This window comes from Odocoileus virginianus, chromosome 13 (genome assembly GCF_023699985.2).
Source record: "Odocoileus virginianus isolate 20LAN1187 ecotype Illinois chromosome 13, Ovbor_1.2, whole genome shotgun sequence".
In the NCBI taxonomy this organism is placed as follows: domain Eukaryota; kingdom Metazoa; phylum Chordata; class Mammalia; order Artiodactyla; family Cervidae; genus Odocoileus; species Odocoileus virginianus.
The window spans coordinates 3,828,189-3,855,076 of NC_069686.1; the positions used below are offsets into that span (position 1 = coordinate 3,828,189).

General features: G+C 37.2%; 1 protein-coding gene across 3 annotated transcripts in view; it reads left to right on the forward strand.

Annotated features, from left to right (window-relative positions):
* The window catches only part of CALCRL (calcitonin receptor like receptor), a 130,544-nt gene extending 126,937 nt beyond the window's left edge, over nt 1-3,607 (forward strand). For all 3 annotated transcript variants that reach the window (XM_070475894.1, XM_070475893.1, XM_070475895.1), the window contains one exon: nt 519-3,607. In XM_070475894.1, the coding sequence (XP_070331995.1) occupies nt 519-734 (216 nt within the window). In that variant the 3' untranslated portion in view covers nt 735-3,607. The remainder of the gene's footprint in view (nt 1-518) is intronic.
* Nucleotides 3,608-26,888: the final 23,281 nt, after the last annotated feature.

Here is a 26,888-nt window from a genome sequence, read left to right on the forward strand (position 1 = left end):
CAGAATGTAGCTTAATATCTGTCATATGGTAATCACTTAGTAAAAGTGAGTGCTACTGATGTTGATGATGATGATTTATTATATTTCCCTGTATCCCTAACTTATTTTTCTTTTATCTCTTTTCTTGTCACCAATTATCTCATTCTTTTAATAAAATGTTGATACAGAACTAAATATTGCTCATGCCAGCTTGTGAGAATGTGGATTAATTACTTAACAGCTAGACATTCATGTGCATTTATGCTTCAAAGAGAAAGCATAGAAAGTAAAATATTAATTTTTCTGTAGTCTGTACTAAAGAGTGAAGTAATTACAATCATTTCCTAATATAAAGATGGTTTACTCAATTTCATATTTTAATTAAGAAAAGAAAGCAATATTATTTACCCATTAATATCAATGATTTTTTTAAAAGAAAAGCTTTTGTATATAATTAATTTCATTGTACTATCAGACATATTATCTTCATCTCATTTAATTAACTGCTCTTGCCCTTTCTGTTTCTTTCTGTTTTATAGGTTCAAGCAATTCTGAGAAGAAACTGGAATCAATATAAAATCCAATTTGGAAACAACTTTTCCCACTCAGATACTCTCCGTAGCGCATCTTACACAGTTTCAACAATCAGTGATGGTACAGGTTACAGTCATGACTGTCTAAGTGAACACTTAAATGGAAAAAGCATCCACGATACTGAAAATGTGGTCATAAAGCCGGAAAAGCTATACGATTGATAATAGAGGGTGTATTGCTGAACTATTTTTTGCCACTCCTAACTCAAGGACTTGGATCCATGACTTTACAACCACAAGACTTCAGTATTAGATGAATTATTTGAAGGTGACAAAGAAAACCTTCATGAATTCAGTAGTGTGTTGATAAATGTTTCACACTAGCTCCATGGGGGAAAATTGTCTTGATCTAGGATTTTTGCCAGTTTTTATGTTGTAAATACTCCCACCATGACTGATTTCCAGCTATCAACTTAACATCACTGCATGTGGAACTGGGTAAAAATGAGCACATTCTACTCCTGTAGGTTGGTTTGGGCCACCTCCAGCTCACTACTGCATGAATCCACAAATAGTTATAAAAGTTCATAGACACAGTGGGCACAATTCCACTCCTGTTGCCTAAAGAGGCCTAGTGAAGGTTTATAGATTTCGAGGGAAAATGACCTTTCATTTGTTTTTAAAATCTTTTTCCCAAGTTTCTTGGTGCAGTTGATTTTTTTACCCAGAAAATGTTCTAGCTCTTTTGTTTTTATTTTTTAAAATGGACCCGATAATTAATTATTCCTTTTTTGCTTACTGTCTTCTCCCCAGGAAAAATATTGAGCAGAATTGCATTTGGCTACTTATTTGCTGATTCATCACAGTTATACCCTTTGTCATATGCATTTTTGAGACTTGATGAATAGTGTATATGACATGCAATCCTGCTTTGGTATCATTAGGGAGACATCTTGGTTGATACTACAAAACATGTTGTCAACTACTTTCCTATCTTACTACACAAATGGGAAGGAATTCATGTCCATGTACCTGTAAATAGAAACCTTACCCCTTCCACTTCCATTTCCACTATATGGACAAATTAGCAATTATTTTACATGAAGGAAATCAATGAAGGATTTATTGTTTCCTCAAAAGTTTGTAAAAAATTGTGAAAAATGAGCTTGTAAATACTCTGTCATTCTATTTTATAGCCTCAAATATATACAATCTACATAATTTTTAAAACAAATGCTTAATGTAACAAAGTGTGCATGCTAATATCTGATACTGTCTCTGGGCTAATTTTATAATAAAATAGAATCTGGAATTCTATATTTGTTAAATATTTTAAAGACAACCAGATGTCAGCATCAGAAGTTTGAGAACTAGGTTTGAGAAATATCTATGATAGATATAAAATATTTATTTAAAAATCCCTCAAGGCCATTGTTTTATTGAATATATTTGCTTTGGTGATTCAAATCTTAATAATAAGTATGTTTGACATATTTTTCCTTTTATTCTGACGATGAATATTCATTCTAATCCAGAAAATTTAAATGACTTCTGTAACAAATGCCTGTTTGTTACTCTTTTGGTTTTTAATCCCATTAAAAATATTACTTTTCTGACTTACTATAAGATGATATATAGTTTTGGAAATACTCCAGGCTATTTTTTAAAAGTAGACAAATATATATCATATACAATGTTTTAATATTTTAATAGAGCTAGTTTATATGATGATACAATACAGTGAAAGACCTGAATGTAACAGTGGGTAAGAATTTTTGTTGGAACATTTATGGAATAGTGAAATTAAGATGGAAGAAATCTTCACTAATGAATTAGAGTGATATTTAAATGGGATTCATTTTCCCTAATGTCATTTTCCACTGAAATTTTTGAAATTCATAAGTCAATTTTGACAGGAGAATTCATTATGTTTCTTTTTTTTTGTGGCGTGTCAATCTTCTTAAAATAGATTAGACTAATGACTTAGTCATCACAGGTTTTTTTTTTAAGCTGTAAATAAATGGTAAGTTCAGAAGGCCTCTGAAATTATCCAGGAAAATCATCTAAATTAATAAGAATTTACTTATTAAAAGGTCTGATCAATAGATTTATGATGTACCTATACACATGTAAAAGCTGTATTGTTAGTCTCGGATTTACGGATTTCAAAACAAGTTGTCATAAAAAAGAATGCAGTCTGTTCTGGACTTTCTAATGCTAAATTATCTTATTCCTTTAAATAAACTTACTTTTAGCTCTTTATTATTCAAAGACACAGATTCAAATCCTTTGCTGGCACTGTTCATATGTTTCAGCATTCTACCAGACAAACTATCAAGTCTCAGTCATAAATGACAATAGAAAATGTCAAACTATCAGCAAGCATCATATTAAAAATACACTGTAACTTTCAAGTATTTTTACTGTGCTTTTATCATATTCAGTTTAGATCAGATTTCCTTTTTGGCCAGGATTTATCTATTGTACCACCGTTAGGCGTAGACAGTCCATGATTAATGAGTGTTAGTTTTGTACCCATATATTTTTGGAAGTAATATTTTTAAATATTAGACTTCTCTGAAGCTGAAGTACTAATAATTAAGATCTCTCTTGTATATTATTCATGAAGAAAAAGTAAAACATATAATTTTTAAAAGCAAACTGCTTTGGTATCTAAAAGCTTACTGGGGAATTTCTAACTTTTAAAATGTAAATCTGCTACTTTTCTGCAAGAACTTGCAAAAGTCATTTTAATTTTTTAAAATTCTAGTCTGTCATTTTTTTAAATTCTAAATTTATTTAGTGCATTTATTCATAGAATATGCATTCTGGCATTTAGTGTTTGTTCTAATGTAACCCAATGTACATAGAAGTAGCGGTAGCTGCAGTGCTGTATTTATTGCTTGATAACTTTTTTACAATGTGAATTTATTTTAATTTTCACTTGGTTTTAATATGCTAATAAAAGCTATCATTTCTTTTATTTCTAAAACATACCCAAGATACTCTGTTCAATTAACTCATGTTATACCTACTTAATGTATATCTCTATATTTTGATTGCATGAAAATATTAAAGTTATGAGCTAAAGTTGATTTTCACTCATGTTTACTGGAGTGCTGAATAATCTAAATTATAATGATCTTTAATTCTTTATAGCAACCAGTGGAACACTTAAAATTGATGAGTATATCTCAATTACCCTCTTTGAGGTCTTCCAAAATCCTATAAATCATTCTATAAAGCAATTTGTTTTGTAAGCTAGAAAATTCTAAATAAATTACAGTGTATGCAAATTCCTTCTTAGACTGAAAGAAAGGAAAAGATGCCGAGGGAAAAGAAAATGCAGAGATTTGTCTCCTTTCTCCATTATGCTCCATTGTAATAGTTTTGTACTGAATAATAGAAAGGAAAAGAACTATTTAAGTATACAGTTCACTGATTTCAAGTTGTTTTTAGTGCATTTTATTAGTGTTGTCACCACAGTCAATTTTAGTACGTTTTCATGACCTCAGAAGTTAACCACCTATCCTTTGCTATCACCTCTATCATCCCATCGCTGCTGTCATCAGAGCCCTAAGAACACTAACCTACTTTCTTGCTCAGTAGACTTCCCTATTCTGAGCTTTCATATGAATGGAATCATATGGAATATGGTGTTTTGTGACTGACTTCTTTCACCTGTAATTTTTTCAGGGTTCATCATGTTTTAAGTTGTCTCATCATTACATTCCTTTCATTACCTGAATTATTAAATTGTATGGATTTACCAAATTTTGTTTATCCACCTGTCTGTTGATGGACATTTGTGTTGTTCAGATCTTTTGGCTGTTATAAATAATGCTATTATAAATATTTGTGTAAACTTTACTTGGTTATATTTCCAGAAGTAAAAATGTTGGGTCATGTGTTAAATGTGCCTGAGGTCTATCAGACTGCTTTCCAAATCAGCTGGATCATTTCACATTCCCATTGGCAATGTTTGAGGTTTCCTCTTTCTCCACATACTTCCCAATACTTATTATTATCTGTCTTTTGTACTTTATTCATCCTAGAGGGTGTGAAATGGTATCCTGTGATTTTAATTTGCATTTATTTGATGGCTAATGATGTTGAACACTGTTTCATATTTTTATTGGCCATTTGTATATTTTGGGGGGAGAAACATCTATTCAAACACTTTGTCCATTTTAAATTGGAATTTTGTCTTTTTATTATTGAATTGAAAGAGTTCTTCATGTATTCCAGATACAGGTCCATATCAGATATACAATTTGCAGACCTTTTCTCTCATTCTGTGGGTCATATTGTCACTTTTTAAATGGTGCTCTTCATAGCACCAAAGTCTATAATCTTGATGAAGTACAGTTTACCTATTGCTTATTTTGGTTCTTCGGCTTTCATTGTCTTATCTAAAAATCCTTTGCCAAATTGAAGATCATTAAGATCTACTTAGTTTCTTCAAAAGGATTTAGCTTCTGCTCTTATGTTTAGGTCTTTGGTCCATTTTGAGTTAATTTTTGTATACCATGTGAGTTGTTGTTCAGTCACTAAGTCGTGTCTGACTCTATGTGACCCCATGGACTACACCATGCCAGGCTCCTCTGTCCTCTGCTATCACCCAGATTTTCCTCAAATTCATGTCTATTGCGTCCATGATGCTATCTAACCATCTCATCCTCTCTCACCCCCTTCCCCTCCTGACCTCAATCTTTCCCAGTATATATATATACTTGACTTCTTTATGGTCCAACTCCCACATCCATACATGACTAATGGAAAAACCGTAGCTTTGACTAGATGAACCTTTGTTGGCAAAGTGATGTCACTGATTTTTAATACAATGTTTAAGTATTGTATTTAAAGATTTCCTTCCAGGGAGCAAGCATCTTTTAATTTCATGGCTGCAGTTAACATAGACAGTGATTTTGGAGCCCAAGAAAAGAAAATCTGCCACTGCTTCACTTTTCTCCTTCTATTTGCCATGAAGTGATGGTACTGGATGCCATGATCTTAGTTTTCTAAATTTTGAGTTTCAAGCCAGCTTTTTCATTCTCTTCTTTCACCCTCATCAAGAAGCTTTTTAGTTCCTCTTCACTTTCTGACATCAGAATGGTATCATCTGCATATTTGTGGTTGCTGATATTTCTCCAAGCAATTTTGATTCTAGTCTGTGGTTCATCCAGTCTGGCATTTCACATGATGTACTCTGCCTATAAGTTAAATAAGTAGGGTGACAATATATAGGCTTGTCATACTTCCCAATTTTGAACCCAGTCAGTTGTTCCATGTAAGGTTTGAACCATTATTTCTTGACCTTCATTAAGGTTTCTCAGGAGACAGGTAAAGTAGTCTAGTGTTTCCATTTCTTTAACAATTTTCCATAGTTCATTGTGATCCACAGAGTCAAAGACTTTTGCATAGTCAATGAAGCAGAAGTAGATATTTTTCTGGAATTCCCTTTCTTTTCCTATGGTCCAATGGATGTTGGCAGTTTGATTTCTGGTTCCTCTGCTTTTTCTGAACCTAGCTTGTACATATGGAAGTTTTTGGTTCATACACTGCTGAAGCCTAGCATGAAGGATTTTGAGCATAACCTTACTAGCATATGAAATGAGCACAGTTGTATGATAGCTGGAACCTTGTTTACAATTGCCTTTCTTTGGGATTGGAATGAAAACTGACCTTTTCCAGTCCTGTGGCCACTGCTGAGTGTTCCAAATTTGCTGACATATTGAGTACAGCATCATCTTTTAAGGTTTTAAGTAGCTCAGCTGGAATGCCACCATTTCCACTAGCTTTGTTTGTAGTAATGCTTCCTGAGGACTATTTGGTTTCACACTCCAGGATGTCTGGTTCTGGGTAAGTGACCACACCATTGTAGCTGGTAAAGAATCTGCCTGCAATGCAGGAGACTGCAGTTTGATTCCTGAGCAGGGAGCTCCCCTGGAGAAGGGATAGGCTATCCAGTCCAGTATTCTTGGGCTTCCCTTGTAAGGTCAGATGGTAAAGAATATGCCTGCAATGCAGGAAACATAGGTTTGATCCCTGGGTTGGGAAGATCCCCTGGAGGAGAACATGGCAACCCACATCAGTATTCCAGCCTGGAGAATCCCCATGGATAGAGGAGCCTGGCGGACTACAGTCCATGGGGTTACAAAAAGTCAGACAACTGGTGACTAAGCACACAGAGGTCATTTAGAGGGCTTCCCAGGTGATGCTAGACCTTTCTTGTACAGTTCTTCTGTGTATTCTTGCCACCTCTCCTTAATCTCTTCTGCTCTGCTAGGTCGCTGCAATTTCTGTCCTTTATCATACCCATCCTTGCATGAAGTGTTCTCTTGATATCTCCCATTTTCTTGGAGAGATCTGGTCTTTCCCATTTTATTGTTTCCCTCTATTTCCTTGAATTTTTCATTGAAGAAGGCCTTCTTATCTTTCCTTGTTATTCTCTTGAATGCTTCACTCAGTTGGATGTATCATTCCCTTTTTCCCTTGCCTTTCACTTTTCTTCTTTCCTCAGCTCTTTGTAAATCTTCCTCAGATTACCACTTTGCCTTCTTGCATTTCTTTTTTTTAGGATGGTTTTTCCACTGCCTCCAGTGTAACATTCAGTTTAGTTCAGTTCTGTCTCTCAGTCATGTCTGACTCTTTGCAACCCCATGGATTTCAGCATGCCAGGCTTCCCTGACCATCACCAAATCCTGGAGCTTGCTCAAATTCACATCCATTGAGTCAGTAATCCCATTCAACTGTCTCATCCTCTGTTGTCCCCTTCTCTTCCTGCCTTCAATCCTTCCAAGCATCAGGGTCCTTTCAAAGAAGTCAGTTCTTCCCATCAGGTGGCCAAAGTATTGGAGTTTCAGCTTCAGCATCAGTCCATCCAATGAATATTCAGGACTGATTTCCTTTACTATGGACGGGTTGGATATCCTTGCAATCCAAGGAACTCTCAAGAGTCTTCTCCAACATCACCATTCAAAAGCATCAATTCTTCCCCACTCAGCTTTCTTTATAGTCCAACTCTTAAATCCATACATGACTACTGGAAAAACCAAAGCTTTGACTAGATGGACCTTTGTTGGTAAAGTAGTGTCTCTGTTTTTTAATACGTTGTCTAGTTTGGTCATGACTTTTCTTCCAAGGAGCAAGCATCTTTTAATTTCATGCCTGCAATCACCATCTGCAGTGATTTTGGAGTCCAAAACACTATTTCCATTACTTCCCCATCTACTGGCCATGAAATGATGGGACTAGTTGCCATAATCTTAGTTTTTTGAATGTTGAGTTTTAAGCTAAATTTTTCATTTCATTAAGCTAAAATTTTCATTTCTTTTGCTTTCATCAAGAGGCTTTTTAGTTCATCTTCACTTTCTGTCGTAAGGGTGGTATCATCTGTGTATTTGAGGTTATTGATATTTCTCCCAGCAATCTTGACTCCAGCTTGTGCTTCATCCAGCCCAGCATTTCTCATGATGTACTCTGCATATAAGTTAAATAAGCAGGGTGACAATATACAGCCTTGATGTACTCCTTTCCCAATTTGGAACCAGTCTGTTGTTCCACGTCCAGGTCTAACTGTTGCTTCCTGACCTGCATACAGGTTTCTCAAGAGGCAGGTCAAGTGGTCTGGTATCCCCACCCCTTTAAAAATTTTCCACAGTTTGTTGTGATTTACATAGTCAAAGGCTTTGGCATAACCAATAAAGCAGAAATAGATGTTTTTCTGGAATTCTCTTGATTTTTCTTTGATCCAACAGATGTTGGTTATTTGATCTCTGGCTCCTGTGCCTTTTCTAAATTCAGCTTGAACATCTGGAAGTTCATGGTTCACATACTGTTGAAGCCTGGCTTGGAGAATTTTGAGCACTACTTTGCTAGCACTTGAGATGAGTGCGATTGTGTGGTAATTTGAACATTCTTTGGCACTGCCCTTCTTTGGGATTGGGATGAAAACTGACCTTTTCCGCTCCTTTGGCCACTACTGAGTTTCCAAATTTGCTGTCATATTGAGGGCAGCACTTTAACAGCATCATGTTTTATAATTTGAAATAGGTCAGCTGGAATTCCATCACCTTCACTAGATTTGTTCATAGTGATTTTTTCTAAGGCCCACTTGATTTCCAACTCCAGAATGTCTGGCTGTAAGTGAGTGATCACACTGTCATGGTTATCTGGGTCATGAAGAGCTTTTTTTGTATAGTTCTTCTGTGTATCCTTGATGTCTCTTCTTAATATAGTCTGCTTCTGTTAGGTCCATACCATTTCTGTCCTTTATTGAGCCCATCTTTGCATGAAATGTTCCCTTGGTAGCTCTAATTTTCTTGAAGTAATCTCTAGTCTTTCCTATACTATTATTTTCCTCTATTTCTTTGCATTGATCACTGAGGAATGCTTTTTATCTCTCCTTGCTATTTTTTGGGACTCTGCATTCAGATGGGTATATCTTTCCTTTTCTCCTTTGCCTTTAGCTTTAATGTTTAGTATAATATTACCAACCACTTTTCATAGTTCTTTGGGCAATTTCGACCAGATCTAATCCCTTGAATATATTCATTATGTCCACTATAATCATGGGCTTCCCTGGAAGCTCGGCTGGTAAAGAATCTGCCTACAATGCATGAGACCTGGTTCAATTCCTGGGAAGGGAAGCTCCACCAAAGAAGGGATAGGCTACCCACTCCAGTATTCTTGTGTTTCCCAGGTGGCTCACATGGTAAGGAACCCACCTGCAATGAGGGAGACCTGGGTTCCATCCCTGGGTTGGGGAGATCCCCTGGAGGAGAGCATGCTTACCCACCCTAGTATTCTTGCCTGGAGAATCCCCAGGGACAGAGGAGCCTGGCAGGCTACAGTCCATGGGGTTGCAAAGAGTCAGACATGATTGAGCAGCTAAGCACAGCACTGTATAATCATAAAGGATTTGATTTAGTCCTAGTCGTTTTCCCTACTTTCTTCAATTTAAGCCTGAACTTTGAACAGGGCTGATGATCTGAGGCACAGTCAGCTCCAGGAGTTGTTTTGGCTGACTGTATAGAGCTTCTCTATTTTCAGTTGCAAAGAATGTATATCAATCTGTTTTCAGTATTGACCATTTAGGGATGTACATGTGTAGAGTCATCTATTATTATAAAAAGATGTTTTCCATGTACAGCGTGTTCTCTTGACAAAACTTAGCACAGTATGAGATAAGAGGCCAAATCCATTCTTTTGCACATAGATATACATTTATGCCAGGCTTCCCCAGCTCAGATAGTAAAGATCTCCTGCTTTCAAACAGGAGATCCAGGTTCAATCCCTCAGTTAGGAAGATCCCCTGGAGAAAAGAATGGCTACCCAGTCCAGTATTCTTGTCTAGAGAATTCCATGGGCAGAAGAACCCAGTGGACTGCAGTCCATGGGTTGCAGAGTCAGGCATGACTGAGTGACTAACACTTTCACTTTTCAGCCTTTTGCCCCAGAAATATTTGTTTAAAATTATTTTTCTACATGGAAGAATATCTTTGTCTACAAGGATGAATCTGGAGAAGGACACTGCAACCCATTCCAGTATTCTTTCTTGGAAAATTCCATTGACAAAGGAACCTGGCAAGCTATAGTCCATGAGTCCATGTCAAAGACAACAAAGCACACACAAATTCACAAGAATGAAACAATATTTAGAAATCTATTACCTTAATACACCATATTAATAGCATTAAGGAGAAAAAATCTAATAATTATCTTCAAGATAGTGCAGAAGCTTTTGACAAAATTCAATTACATACTTAATTTTTAAATTTAAAATAAATAAGGAATTTATATACCGACACTTCATTTACTTGACAAAAGATGCCTCAGCCTCCAAATGACTATCATGTCAATAGAAAAATATTGGAGGCTTTGTCCCTAGAGTAGGGATCAGGATGTAAATGTTTGCATATCACCACCATTATTTAGTGTCCAGCTAGATGGACCAGCCAATGTAACTTGATAATGTAAAACAAGATAAAACTAAACCAAATAGAGGTTAAAAAATATAGAAGTGTGCAGAATACTATCAAGAATTTCTAATGATAGATATGGACATACTTGGAATGCTAATCTAAGCAGTAAGAGAATTCAGAAATGTAGAAACATGCAAAGTAAATGTGCACAAATCAATATATTTTGTAAATACATATAACAACCAGATAGAAGATTCAGTAGGGAAAAAAGGAGCAAATGCCATTTGTTATGGCATCAAGAGAAACTAAATGTATAAGAAAAAATAAAATAAGAAATAAGTGAAATACATTTTGAATATTTCTAATGGTTACAACAGAGGGTAACAGTTCATGGAAATACACCACGTCCTTGGATAGGAGAAACACCTTAAAGATGTCATTTGGCCCCTAAATAAATTAAAATATTTATGATCCAAATAAAAATAGTAGATACTTATTTTGAAACCAGATGTCCTGATTCTAAATTTCATATACAGTCAACCCTCAGTATTATTGCAGGATCAATTCCAGGGCACTCCTCCTCCCTGCTGATACCAAAACCTAAAGACACTCAAGTCCCTTATATAAAATAGCATACTATTTATATATGACCTACACACACTATATACATACATTAAATCATGTCTAGATTACTTTTAATATTGAATACAATGTAAATACTACATAAATAGTAAATACAATGTAAATGTTATTTAAATAGTTGCCAGGTAGGTAGCAAATTCAAGTTTTGCTTTTTAGGACTTTCTAGAAGTCTTTTTCCATTCAAGGTTGCTTTCCTTTCTGCAGATACAGAAACCTCAGATACAGAAGGCTGACTTTAGAGTACAAGTAAATAGTCATGAAGTTTCTGAATAACGGAGGTTAGGAGATAAACCCTGACAGATATATAATCCAATAATTAAAACAGTGGTAACAGTACATGATGAGAAGGACAGAGACTAGGCAGAGGGGAAATGTGTATGCAGAGCACTCTTTAAAGCAGAAATAGTAATCAGAATGGGAAGTGCAGTGTTCATTGCAGCATTACTTACAATAGCCTTGTCATGAAAGATATCTAAATGTCCATCAACAGATGAATGGATAAAGAAGTTGTGGTACATATATACAGTGGAGTATTACTCAGTCTTTAAAAGGAACAAAGTCAAATCAATTCTAGTAGGGCAGGTGATCCTAGAGCCTGTTATACAGAGTGAATTAAATCAAAGAGAAAAACAAATATCTTATATTAACACATAAATATGGAATAAAAAAAAAATGGTACTGATGAACCTATTTGCAGGGCAGAAATGGAGATGCAGACAGAAAATATCTTGTGGACATAGCAGGGGAGGGAGACGGTGGGACAAGTTGAGAAAGTAGCATCGAAACATATGCACTACCATGTGCAATGTGGATAGGTAGTGGGAAGCTTCTGTATTGCATGGGAGCTCATTCTGGTACTGGGCTGTGACTACTACTGTGCTGTGACTACTACTGTGCTGTGACTACTACTGTGCTGTGACTACCTAGAGGGGTGGGGTGGGGTGGGGTGGGGATGAGCTGGAGACTCAAGAGGGAGGGGATATGTGTATACTTACAGTTGACTCATGTTGCTGAATGGCAGAAACCAACACAACATTGTAAAGCGATTATATTCCAATTAAATATATATGGAGGTGATGGAATTCCAGTTGAGCTATTTCAAATCCTAAAATATGATGCCATGAAAGTGCTGCCCTCAATATGCCAGCAAATCTGGAAAACTCAGCAGTAGCCACAGGATTGGAAAAGGTCAGTTTTCATTCCAATCTCAATGAAAGGCAAAGCCAAACAAAGTACAAACTACCGCACAATTGCACTCATCTCACATGCTAGCAAAACAATGCTCAAAATTCTCCAAGCCAGTCTTCAATAAGATGTGAGCCATGAACTTCCAGATGTTCAAGCTGGATTTAGAAAAGGCAGAGAAACCAGAGATCAAATTGCCAACATCTGTTGGATTATCAAAAAAGCAAGAGAGTTCCAGAAAAACATCTATTTCTGCTTTATTGACTATGCCAAAGCTTTTGACTGTGCAGATCACAATTGTGGAAAACTCTTAAAGAGATGGGAATACCAGACCACCTGACCTGCCTCTTGAGAAATCTGTATCTGTATGCAGGTCAAGAAGCAAGAGTTAGACCTGGACATGGAACAACAGACTGGTTTCAAATCGGGAAAGGAGTACATCAAGGCTGTATATTGTCACCCTGCTTATTTAACTTATATGCAGGGTACATCATGTGAAACGCCGAGCTGGATGAAGCACAAGCTGGAGTCAAGAATGCTGGGAGAAATATCAATGACCTCAGATATGCAGATGTCACCACCCTTATGGCAGAAAGCAAAGAGGAACTAAAGAGCCTCTTGATGAAAGTGAAAGAGAAGAGTGAAGAATTGGCGTAACACTCAGCATTCAGAAAACTAAGATCATGGCATCCAGTCCCATCACTTCATGGCAAATAGATGGGGAAACAATGGAAACAGTGACAGTTCATTTTGGGGAGCTCCAAAATCACTGCAGATGCTGACTGCAGACATGAAATTAAAAGACACTTGCTCCTTGGAAGAAAAGCTATGACCAACCTAGACAACATATTTAAAAGCAGAGACAGTACTTTACCAACAATCTAGTCAAAGCTATGGTTTTTCCAGTAGTCATGTATGGATGTAAGAGTTGGACTATAAAGAAAGCTGAGCGCTGAAGAACTGATGATTTTGAATGATGGTGTTGGAGAAGACTCTTGAGAGTCCCTTGGGCTGCAAGAAGATCCAACCAGTCTATCCTAAAGGAAGTCAGTCCTGAATATACATTGGAAGGACTGATGTTGAAGCTGAAACTCCAATACTTTGTCCACCTGATGCAAATAACCAACTCATTAGAAAAGACCCTGATTCTGGGAAAGATTGAAGGCAGGAGGAGAAGGGGCTGACAGAGGATGAGATGGTTGGATGGCATCACCGATGTGATGGACATGAGTTTGAGTACGTTCCAGGAGTTGGTGATGAACCAGTTAGTCTGGAGTACTTCAGCCCATGAGGTCACAAAGAGTCAGACATGACTGAGTGACTGAACCGAACATATATATAAATGAAAAAAAGAATGGGGAGTGGAATGACAACATCACCCAGAGAACCATTAATTCCTGTCTTTTCTCATTTTCTCTTCTTTGGAAATATGCCACCAGGAAAAGAAACAGGCATAGTGGGTAATGGTTGCTCTCTTGGCCTTAAAACAGCAAGCACATTGAAACTGTCACCTGTTAAGTGTAAAAGTTTGTAGAAAAAAAAGCCATCCTCCTCATTAATTTTTGCATGGGGAAAAAGGTGTTAATGCCAGTTAAAGTTACAGCTAATAACTGTTCCTTCAATTTACAGTTATTAGCATATAATTTCAGTGATTTCATAGAATCATGGACACCGAACTACAACTGTGGATAACCTAGGAGTACTTAACTTTCCAGGTATATCCTTAGCCTACATTTTCAGCAATGTTTAATGGATATTATATTGTTTCTAAATTCTACCTATGTTTTCTTCTCTCAGACCCCAGCTAGAAGGCATTTCTCTAGCCTTCTGAGAGCTAAACATTTTCATCATACAATTTTGTTTTAAGGTGTTTCTTACATAGTTTTGCCATTTCAATGTCTGTTACACTTTTAACTTTCCTTTGACCTTTTTTTTTTCTTTAGCTTATCTCAGTCTATATATTATATTCCATCTATTAGTTTCTGAAATTTTCTGAAAACACATTCATATACGTAATCCCCAGTCTCTTATTATCTATTCCATGTCTTAGTTCACTCACCTTTCATAACAAAAATGCCATAGGTTGGGTGGTTTAATCAACAGAAATTTATTTCTCACAATTTTGAAGGATGGAAAGCCCAATTTCAAGATTCCAGCAAGGTGCCAAGATTAAACTTTCATCCTGAGGCCTCTTCTCTTAAATTGTAGGCAGCTGCCATCTGGCTGTGTGTTCATATGACCTCTTCTTTGGGTATGTGGAGAGACTGAGCTACCTAGTGTCTCTTCTCATAGGGACACTAATCTTAATTTTCAGGGCCCCACCTTTATGATCTCATTTAAACTTAATTCAGTAAAGAATCTGCCTGCAATGCAGGAGATATGTGTTTGATCCCTGGGTTGGAAAGTTTCCCTAGGGAAGAGATGGCTATCCACTCCAGCACTCTTGCTTGGAGAACTCCTTGGACAGAAGAGCCTGGTGGGCTACAGTCCATGGCATTCCAAAGAGTTGGATACCACTGAGGACTAACACTTTCATTTTTTTCAATTTTTCACTTCCTTAGAGGCTCCATCTCCAAATGTAGCCCCACTGGGGGTTAGTGCTTCAACATATGGATTTGGGAGGGACACAACATTCAGTGTATAACAGCTCATTACTTCATTATAAGTTCTCTGTCTATAACACATTACATCAAAATAAAGCAAACAAAACATAACAACAAAACTAAAATCGCATTCCTCGTACAAATCAGATAGTGTCCCCTTTTCCGAAATGAGTTTTGCAAAAATCGTCATTGTTTAAATTTGTTGCCAGTCAGTTACTGACGGCTATCTTCTTGATCTTCTTCATGAGACAACCAGTTTCCTCACAAGCTTCAAAATTCTCTTTAAGGTTCATTTTGGTTGCTTTACACTTTTATTTCTTTTTATTCATGTAATAAATGCAACCAGTCATTTTTCTCCTTTGGATTCTGTGTCCAGGAAGCCTACCCAGCTGTATCAGTCTTGTTTTCACTGCTACTTAGTCATTAAAAAAAAAAAAAAAAAAGCTATGTGGGAATGTTCTTCATCTCTAAGGATATACAAAGAGCTCTTGCTATAAAAAAAAACAAAACAAAACAAAAACCTCTCCAGGTCTGCACACCCAGGACAGTTTCTCAGGCTGCAGTTTACACGCCAATGTGTGCTCCATAAATTTAAGGTAACTATATACATTTGTTTACTTGAGTCTAGGTTTGCTGTTTATTGTCCTGGCATCAACTCCAACTTAGCATTTGCAGTTCTGGCCTCAGATCCATGAGAAAGGAGCTGTGTTCTTCTGGCAGTTTAGAGACTCTAACTCTAACTTTACATTTCATGAGTTGAGGAGTTATCTGAGCCAAGGAAATATGTCCGCCTAAAGCTTAGACCTCCCATTCTAATGATACCCTGAGAACACTGGGGCCCCAGAGCTTCTGCCCCCGCGGCTTCTGCTCACACCCAGGGACTGCACAAGTCATTTGGCTGGATTCTCCTTTCAGATGATGGACCTGGCCTCTTCTGTGCCCATGCCTAGTCTCAAGGTGTGGCCACAGGAAGGGTATTTACACTGAGAAGTTGAACGGAAGTCAAATGTGCAGGCCGAAATGAGCATTTAAACCCACATGAGAGGCCCTGTCAGTGTAGGAAGGAACTGGGGATGGCCCAGAAAGGGTCTTCTGGGGGCTGGGGGCCAGTTCATCCTGTACCAATGTGTTCCTGAACAAAAAAGCTCCAAGATTCCTAAGAATCCTGAGAAATTGAAATTTGAAATTTATCTTCTTGGCTGTTTTGAGTATTTATGTGTAAAGATAGATACCAAAAGTTACCTAATAGTGTGTGGCTTCCTTTATATACTTGGGATATGTCAAGTATATGGGCTTATTTAATTTGTACCCTTGCCTCAGGCTCCACAGATACTAGGGAAAAGTCTCAGTAATTTTCCTAGAATAAACACTTCTTAGTTTGGATAATGAATTATATGTTCCCTTATTCACGTCTACTCTAAACCTTCCCTGACCCCATTTGAAAAGTACCTATTAAACGGTTGAACTTTTCTTGTTGTTTTTTTTTTTTCTTTTCTTTTCTTTTTTACACATAGATGCAGTTCATGCTTTTATTATGCACCCTAAACCTTACATTTTCCCACTATTTTCAACCAGTCATAAAAATAATTCTCGGCAATAACCATGAAAACAGCTAATTTTAATCATGTTATTCTAATAACTCTATTGATCAAATATTATACTTTCCAAGTCCTGTGAAGCATGGGCCACCTCTGAAGGTAACTAACAATCTTTGACTTGCTACATGAAATTGCAGAAGGGTACCAACAAAAGTCATGTTTCCTCCACTGATAAATTTTTAAACCCAGATTCATGGCTTTTCTAAAGATCATTGAAAATTGTTTATTTCCTTGCATTAACATAATAATAAATACCTACTGTCTTCCAAACATTGACTTAAACATTAGAGTTTGGGGGAGAGGGGCGGTTCATTGCTCTTTCTCTGGAGACAAATGTTCTTAAGCAGAAGCCTTTTTTCTTCTAAGGATCTTCCCATTCCCTCCCGACAAGGAACTGCAAGTTTTCCTCCCTCTGCTTTTGTTCAACGTCCAAATGTAGATATTATGCATGATAAATAGAAAGAACAAAAAAGACTGATTTCCCTCTCCTTCTGCTGTAGAAATCCACTCAGTTCTGTTCCATGTGAGACAGATTTGCCCTGCGCTTTGTCTTTCTTACACTTTCCTTCTGCAGCTGTCTGCAGATATGTCTATACCCCTGACTAAAACTAGTGGAGAAAACAGTACACTGCACGGCCTCAATACTTTATTGAATTCCTGCTACTGACAATCCTTTGCAGATGCATACACCCCCTAAGACGCTCACAGGTTATTTCCGCATGGTAGTCTGTCTTTCATGCCTCCTCACTACTTCTGGCTCCCTGAACAGTTCTAACAACTGCAGAGACTTTCTTTTCCTCTATGCTACCTGCCCAATCAGATAGTGTTATTGTGTTAGTCACCCAGTTGTGTAGGGCTCTCTGTGACCCCATGGACTATAACCCACCAGAATCTTCTGTCCGTGGGATTCTCCAAGCAAGAATGGAGAATGGGTTGCCATTCCTCCTCCATGTGTTACTTTATTTGCTATATTAGACTCCTTCCTCTATATTATAAGAGTATGGTACATAGTATGAACTCAACAAAGAATGGTTTCTCTTGTCTTGTCTGCTAAGAAATACATTTGAATCAGTAAGGCAAATGTGATCCTCAGTAGATATATAAAATTGAGCCTTTGTAAACCTATGTCAATGTCATACTGTTTCCAAAATATAAAATTAGACTAGAAATCAGTGTCAGTATTTGATACTAAAAACAATATCAAACTGTTCATAACAAAAGAGACAATACATAAAAAAATATTTTACAAGAAAGCCCCTCAGAAGACTTTTTACCATCACTTGATAATCAGGGTTTGGGAGAAGAATCTCCAATAAGAGAGCTGAAAGGCAAAGACATGGTTTTAAAATATGTTGAGTGTGTTTGTCACGTCCAACTCTTGGCTTCCAAAATAAGGAATTTGGAAAAAATTTTTTTGTAAAATCTTCCACCTACAAATTAGGAACATTTTTTTTTTTTTTTCCTGGCAGTCTATTGTCTTTTCTATCTCATGATGAAAGTAGATTCATCCTTTCATACTCTGATTATTTCCTCTTTGAGCACTCAGTCATCAGGGGCTGAAATAGAAAGAATCCTTTGTTGTTCTTTTCATTCAACTGATCTCAAATGGTGGCCAGACCAGGTCTCATTGGCTGCCTGACTCTCTACAGTCATGCCCAGTAAGGTCAGAACACAGAACCAGAAATGTGGAACAAGTGGAAATCACAACCCTGAACTGTGCTTCGTAACCTTTACTTGTTTATGTGATCTTTGAATATCCATTTCCTCAAATGAGCTAGCAGTGACAAGACAAAAACCTCACTGTTTCTAAAAGGTTCTAAAGAATTCAGAGATGTCAATTAAGACATAAAGTGACAGGTAAAGATTTGCAAAGCATGTGAAAAGTAACTGTAAACTATAATGAATATGAAGGTCTTGTACAATTAAGCGGGAAAATATGTGGTAGTGCCGTAATTTCCAGTAAACTCTCAAATCAGTGCTGCTTTAACTATCCCAGGTGTTAGGTCACAAGGTACCCTGAGGGAGAACAATCTATTTATGGCTTTCATACCGCATTTGATCCACATCCTGTCTTCTATGTTGCTTTACAATGTATTATATTTATCAGAAAAAAAGTAAGTTTATTTTAGATGGGCTAAAATCACACATCTTGCAAGGTTTCTATTCCCCTGAGGTAATGTATGTGGATAGAATTCAGGGGATACATGAATTTAGATGCACAGAAAACTCCTACGTTTGTTTTTATTAACTGCTAGATGAAATTTGATATCTCCTTCAATTAGGAATGTAGGCATAAACCAAAATAACATTTAGTGATATCTGTGACTTTGTCACCAATATAAATCACAGATCTGGTCATATCACATTGTGATTATTGCAGATATCTGGAAATAATATTTTGATCATCAGTATTTTGAAACCATGATAGTTACTAGATTGCCTTGGATCTTCTTAAATTTATTAATAAAGAAACATGTGTATTCTGGTATCACAAATTTGTCTTTAATATTTGGATAGCTAAATTTTAATATACCAATTTTTTGTATTCTATATATTTTATTTCAGATATTTAAAAATATTATTCTGAAAAAAGACACAACACTTTACCATACTGTAAAAGAGGTCAAAAAATACACAAAATAGTGAAAAACTATAGTTTAGAAGACAGTAGTTGAGAAAAACTGAACATGTATCAGAATCCCAAAGAACCCCATCCCCAGACTTTTTGATTCAGCCAGTCTGGGGGTCCTGAGAACCCATATTTCAAACAAGTTCCCAGGTGATGTTGATTCAATTAGTCCAAGGACTGCACTTTTTAAATGAATGTAGCAGCATTACTTGGAAGAAAGAATGGGCAGCTTGTAAAATCAAAGCAAATCAATTGCTTAAAAATATTATAAGGATTTTGGCAAGGAACAGTTCAGAAAAACTTGAGGATCACATGTATTAAAAAGAAATGCATAAATGATTTTCCTGCTATCAGTTCATTTCAGTTGCTCAGTCATGTCTGACTTATTGCGACCCCATGCACCACAGCACGCCAGGCCTCCCTGTCTATCACCAACTCCCGGAGTCCACCCAAACCCATGCCCATTGAGTCGGTGATGCCATCCAACCATCTCATCCTCTGTCATCCCCTTCTCCTCCCGCCCTCAATCTTTCCCAGCATCAGGATCTTTTCCAAAGAGTCAGCTCTTCGCATCAGGTGGCCAAAATATTGGAGTTTCAGCTTCAAAATCAGTCCTTCCAATGGACACCCAAGACTGATCTCCTTTGGGATGGACTGGTTGGATTTCCTTGCAGTCCAAGGGACTCTCATATGTCTTTACCAACACCACAGTTCAAAAGCATCAATTCTTCTGTGCTCAGCTTTCTTTATAGTCCAACTCTCACATCCATACATAACCATGGGAAAAACCATAGCCTTGACTAGATGGACCTTTGTTGGCAAAGGAACATCTCTGCTTTTTAATATGCTGTCTAGGTTGGTCATAACTTTCCTTCCAAGGAGTAAGCATCTTTTAGTTTCATGGCTGCAATCACCATCTGCAGTGATTTTGGAGCCCAGAAAAAGAAAGTCAGCCACTGTTTCCATTGTTTCCCCATCTATTTGCCATGAAGTGAAGAAAACGGATGTCATGATCTTAGTTTGTTGAGATTTAAGCCAAATTTTTCACTCTCCTCTTTCACTTTCATCAAGAGACTTTTTAGTTCTTTGCTTTCTGCTATAAGGGTGGTGTCATCTGCATATCTGAGGTTATTGATATTTCTCCCGGCAATCTTGATTCCAACCTGTGCTTCCTCCAGCCCAGCATTTCTCATGATGTACTCTGCATATAGGTTAAATAAACACGGTGACAATATACAGCCTTGACGTACTCCTTTTCCTATTTGGAACCAGTCTGTTGTTCCATGTCCAGTTCTAACTGTTGCTTCCTGACCTGCATACAGGTTTCTCAAGAGGCAGGTCAGGAGTTCTGGTATTCCCATCTCTTTCAGAATTTTCCATAGTTTATTGTGATCCACACAGTCAAAGGCTTTGGCACAGTCAATAAAGCAGAAATATATGTTTTTCTGGAACTCTCTTGCTTTTTCAAAGATCTAGTGGATGTTGGCAATTTGATCTCTGGTTCCTTTGCCTTTTCTAAAACCAGCTTGAACATCTGGAAGTTCACGGTTCACATATTGCTGAAGCCTGGCTTGGAGAATTTTTAGCTTTACATTACTAGCATGTGAGATGAGTGCAATTGTGTGGTAGTTAGTGCATTCTTTGGCATTGCCTTTCCTTGGGATTGGAATGAAAACTGACTTTTTCCAGTCCTGTGGCCACTGCTGAGTTTTCCAAATTTGCTGGCATATTGAGTGCAGCACTTTCACAGCATCATCTTTCAGGATTTGAAATAGCTCAACTGGAATTCCATCACCTCCACTACCTTTGTTCATAGTGATGCTTCCTAAGGCCCACTTGACTTCACATTCCAGGATGTTTCTTGCTATCAAGGCACAGCAAATCCACTGTATGAAAATTTATATCTTCAACAGCAGGTTTTCTCTTGTAACAATATAAATATAAGTCAATGGAAAACATCAACACCATTATCAAAGGTAAAATGCATTTTTAGCTTGATCAAGAAAGGGATCTGCAAGTTAAGATGTATTCTCAAATGTATATCCTTCAAAACTCAGTGTCGTTTCTGAGTGATGAATGATCCACTGTAAGGATACAGAACTCATTCTATTCCTTATTCCTACCCAGGGCACTTTTCAGAAACCTATCCAAGACAGGAAATTTTTAAAACCAATTATGAAACTTAATATAAACTAACGAATAGTGAAAGGATCTTTACATCTATAATTCATTTACATTCTGAAGGTTGACTTTCTATTTATAACTCAGAGTTAGTCTTGCTCCAAATTAGATTAACTGTCTCTGGAGTCCAATTTCCGCTTGAGCATGTCCATCTCAGGCAAAGGTATTTTTAAAAGTTGTGTGGTGATAAACTCTTGTTTTACAGCCTCTTCTCCTTGTGACTATAGATTTTTAATTAATATTAGCTACTGAGTTATATGTGTGTTAATGGATTAGGCTATATATTTTGCAACTCTTTATAGCAAAAGGGGAAAACAGATGCACAAAGAGTGAAAGGAAAAGAAGTGGTGCAACTGCAAATCAATATACATGGTATTCTCTATATACTATGTTCTAGAAATTGATGTCTAGCCCAGAATTCTAACATCATTCCATTCTCCTGGACCTAGTGTATACAAGTTCTTTGTCTATACAACCATTTCATTCAAATTTAACTTACACATTAAAAGAAAAGGTAATATTTGAATGAGTATAGAGGGAGCTAAAGTGAGAAAAAATATGAGGGACTAGCCTTAATGTATGGAGAAGGCAATGGCACCCCACTCCAGTACTCTGCCTGGAAAATCCCATGGATGGAGGAGCCTGGTGGGCTGCAGTCCATGGGGTTGCGAAGAGTCAGACGTGACTGAGCGACTTCACTTTCACTTTTCACTTTTATGCATTGGAGAAGGAAATAGCAACCCACTCCAGTATTTTTGCCTGGAGAATCCCAGGGATGGGGTCGCACAAAGTCGGACATGACTGAAGTGACTTAGCAGTAGCAGCCTTAATGTATGTTAAAGGAAATGTGTACACTCAAACAGTACTCCCAGGATGGTGGACAGTTTTCAGATCTCAGTGTGAAGACACATCAATAAATATATGGGAAAATCAACAGGAAAATAAGTTTAGTAAATTTAAATAAGTCCTACCAAGTTTGAATGCAGGAATTTAGAATCTGAGAATCCCAAGTAGAAAATTAGATTTCTTAAAGGATAAGGCTGGAGTCATTTCACTGTTAAACATAATTTTTTACTGACAAAAGAAACAAGGAAAATTATTGAAATACAAATGCTAAACTATAAAAGAAAAATTACTTCTTCATTTCCTTTTTGTCAAAATAAATGAAAGTTTACATTACATTAGCATTCAAGATCTCTGACATTCCAAGATTATTCTAGTTCAGAGAAGCATCTGGGAAAAACATTAGTAGAATTATTACCACCTCTAATAGTTTCAGGCTTCCCTGGTGGCTCAGAGGTTAAAGCATCTGCCTGCAATGTGGGAGACCTGGGTTCAATCCCTGGGTTGGGAAGATCCCCTGGAGAAGGGAATGGCAACCCACTCCAGTATTCTTGCCTGGAAAATCCCATGGACAGAGGAGCCTGGTGGCTTATACTCCACAGGGTAGCAAAGAGTTAGACACGACTGAGCAACTTCACTTTCTAATAGTTTCAAGTGTTTGAGAGAGGATGAACTTATTAAGTAGTAAATAATAATAGCCCATCACTTGATCAATTTGATATCATTGTTTTTCTTGTCAAAAGTAATAAAAAGATAATGTAGCTCTGAAATTTGCATCACTAATGGCTGGTGTTAGTCATCATTAGACTCTTGGCAGTCCCTTGGACTGCAAGGAGATCAAACCATTGGATCCTAAAGGATATCAATCCTGAATATTCATTGGACTGAGGCTAAAGCCGAAGCTCCAATACTTTGGCCACCTGATGTGAAGAGTCGACTCATTAGAAAAGACCCTGACACTGAGAAAGATTGAAGGCAGGAGAAGGGGATGACAGAGGCTGAGATGGTTGGATGGCATCACTGATTCAATGTACATGAGTTTCAGCAAACTCCATGAGATAGTGAAGAGCAGGGAAGTCTGGTGTGCTGCAGTCCATGGGGTCGCAGAGTCAGACATCACTGAGCGACTGAACAAGTAAGGCATCATTTCATATTTTCCCATTTTTTGTCAATGATGCACTTTTTAGAGTGATTGCTTTCCTTGAAATAAAGAGATGCTTAGTGTGTCTGTCAGAAAGGGAGAAAATTTTCAGTGTTGTTGGAAAAATTTTGACTTGAGATAAAAAAATCTTCATAAATCAAATAAAACTCACTGAAACTGCTAGAGGCATTTTAGAGTACAGGGCCCCTATGGGAAACTGGAAACTGAGGCTTTCCAAGTAACTGATCTTGGGAGCAAGCACATTAAAGGAGTTTCAGAAAATCAATGGTTTTTCTGGATGCCTAGTAACAATTTATGGGAAATGCACAATATTAGAAAAGAAATTAGATGAAAAGATGGAGGGAGTGGTGAGGAAGAGTTTTAAAGGAGAAGCAGGCTGGGTCATGTAGTGCTCAGCTTCACAGAATTCTAGTTTCAAAGGTCACAGTGCTCATTCTAGTTCTGTCATTTTCTACCTTAGAATAATTTGATTAACTTGGCTTGTACCTTTTTGGTTTTTTTCCTCAGCAAGAAGGCAAGAATAGCAGCTTTTGGACTATGTATGAATCAAACTGGGTAAGATTTTTACATGTCTGTGGGGTGCTAAAAACGAGTCTATTTCAGACAATATAGTTTTAGGATTAAGCTTGATAAATAGCTAATATTATATTATGTATTTTGCTGGACACTTTATCTTATATTTATAATTATTTTTAATAGTTACTATAGGTGCATGCTCAGTCATTTCAGTTGTGTCTGCCTCTTTGTGACCCCCTAGGTTAGAGCCTCCTGGGCTCTTTTGTCCATGAAATTTTCCTGGCAAGAATATTCCAGTGGGTTACCATGTCCTCCTCCAAAGGATCTTCCTGACCCACGGATCAAACTTGCATCTCCTACAGTCATATTCTTTACCACTAAGCCACGGGAAGCCATAATAATTACTATGTGTGCTGTGTGTATTAGTCTTCAGTGGTGTCCAACTCTTTGCAGCCGCATGAACTGTAGCCCACGAGGCTCCTCTGTCCATGGGATTTCCCAGGCAGGAATACTGGAGTGTGTAGGCACTCCCTTCTCCAGGGGATATTCCTGACCCAGGGATCAAACCTGGGTCTCCCCCATTGCAAGCAGGTTCTTTTCCCTCTGAGCCACCAGGGAAGCTCAAATAATTACTATAATAATTACTATATCAAAATTAAAGTTGTCAGACTCTTTCTTAGCTATTTACTTCATATTAGTTCATTTCTTCTTAATTTAAAACTCTTCAAGGTATTATAATGTAATAATTATAATTATTATTTAATTATAAACTAAACTATAGTTTACCTACTGTGAAATTGTGGATAAATTAAGTCATTCTATGTGGTCATAAAATTGAAAAGTTACGTGGTCATAAGTTTGAAAGTGAAGGATTATATCTGGGGCCAGACTTTCATACTGCCTTCAACTGGATGTGTCATTTGTTTTCAGAGATCAATAGTTGAAATACGAAAAGAACATTTGTGTTTCTAATTGATGAATTAAAAAAATTATTTATGCAAATCCTGTTTTTTATAGGAATTGTAGATACTGATGTATGGCTATTGATAATGGGTGAGTGGTGAGGATGACTGGGAGAATTTTTTTGTAGAATTGTCATTTCAAGTGATCAGCAATTTGGTAAGCCTTTTGATAGAAATTCCCATTTTGATAGAACTAAATCTCATTTAGTTCATGCTTTTGATTTATCAAAAAGAGGTTATATATCAGATATTAGATAGCTCCATAATGATATTAGAAGCTCTATAATGAAGTGCATCTTTAATAGAAATGTCGTTCTTAGTAAGAGATTGAAGTGTAAAACCTGGATGTAACTATAATGGGCTACCCATAATGGACTATTTTGCTAAAAAAATTATTGTTACTGCAGAAATCTCCTTATTTCACTGCAACGGCAACCTATTTCATAGCAGTGGCAATGCCTGGAGAATCCCATGGACAGAGGGGCCTGGTGGGCTACAGTCCATGGGGTCACAAAGAGTTGGACACAACTGAGTGACTTTCACTTTGACATGTATGCATGCATGCTAAGTCACTTCGGTCGTTTCCTACTCTGCGCAACCCCATGGACAGCAGCCCACCAGGCTCCTATGTCCACGGGATTCTCTAGGCAAGAGCACTTTGACATACAATGTGACATATATTGCTGATAATTGTGTGCCCAGCAAGCACACGGAATACCTTTGAAAATGTTTATTAAATAAATAAATGAATAGATTAATTAAAATCTTTCACACTTACTGCTCTTACCAATGACACGAATATCCTCTTACTTCTCAGTCTCTCCAAAATGTTAAGTTCGACAAGTTGAATTTTTTAAACTTTACCTTTTATGATGTTTTTGTTTTCCTTACCTACTTTTTTGATCAGTTTTTCCCTGTCACCTTTACTGACTGTTCCTCTTTTAAACATGTCATAAATGCAAGCTTTTACAGGTTGCCCTTAATTACCTTCTTCATAGTCATTCTCCCTAAGTGACCCCAATTAGTGCCATGGCTTCAACTATTCTATTTATACTGAAGAAACAGAAAAAGGAGAGGGAGGGTGTGAAAGAGAAAGAGAGAAATACAAAAGGAAGGGATGAAGGAATGGAGGTGGGGAGGAAGGAAGGGAAAGAAAGAAAGAGGAAGAGAGGAAGAAAAAAGAGGGAGGGAGGGAGGAAGGGAAACTGGCTAGTGCAAATAGCCAGCCAGTATCCCACAGTCATCTCATATCAATACATCTAAAGTAGAACTACTTACCTTTCCTGTTAATCATCTTCCCCCCAGCATTTTATATTTAATGAGCATAGTTATCTTCTGTTTTGGCTTACCAAAGTTTAAGAATACTTCTAATACAGTCCCTTTTCTTGGCTATCTATATTCAATCAATCTCCATTGCTTATTAATTTGTTCTCACTAATGTCTCGAATATTGTTCTGTTTTTCTTTGAATACCTTAGTTCAGTTCCTTAAAGTCTTTCACTTGGAGTATTATCTCTTCCTCCTGTCTGGCCTCCTTTGGCTGATCTCACTTCTGTTTAGGCAGTTATCTACATGTTACTCCCCACACATGGTCTTTTTAACCCACATTAGATTGGGTCATTTCATTTTTCCTGCCTAAAACTTCTGCCTTAACATTACCTGCAGTATAAAGTTCAAAATCTTTTGCACAGAATGTTACAACCTATTTCTCTACCCACCTTTTTCTCCCTTCTCTATGGTTCTGTGCCAAGCACACTGACCTCCTTGTTCCCTGAACACACAACATGCTTTGAGAATGTTGTGCCTGGAATACCCCACTCCATCTCCTCCTCTTGGCAAACCCCTGCTCATCAGTCAGAGCCAGTTCAAATGAATCTCATCCGTGGCCTCTCCTCACTCCCTCAGGCAAGTAGTTGTTCTGTTTTCCTCTCCCAAAGGAGTCATGCTCACACAGTGATTATATCAGCGGTTACATGCTATACTGGTAATTGGTTTTTATATCTGTTTTCTCCAATACACTGCTGTATTCATCTATGTCACCATCCCTAATATAAAAACAGTACAGTAATTAGAATTTATGCATGCATATATGAATATTAACAAGCTACAATTTCATTCAATATTCTTTTT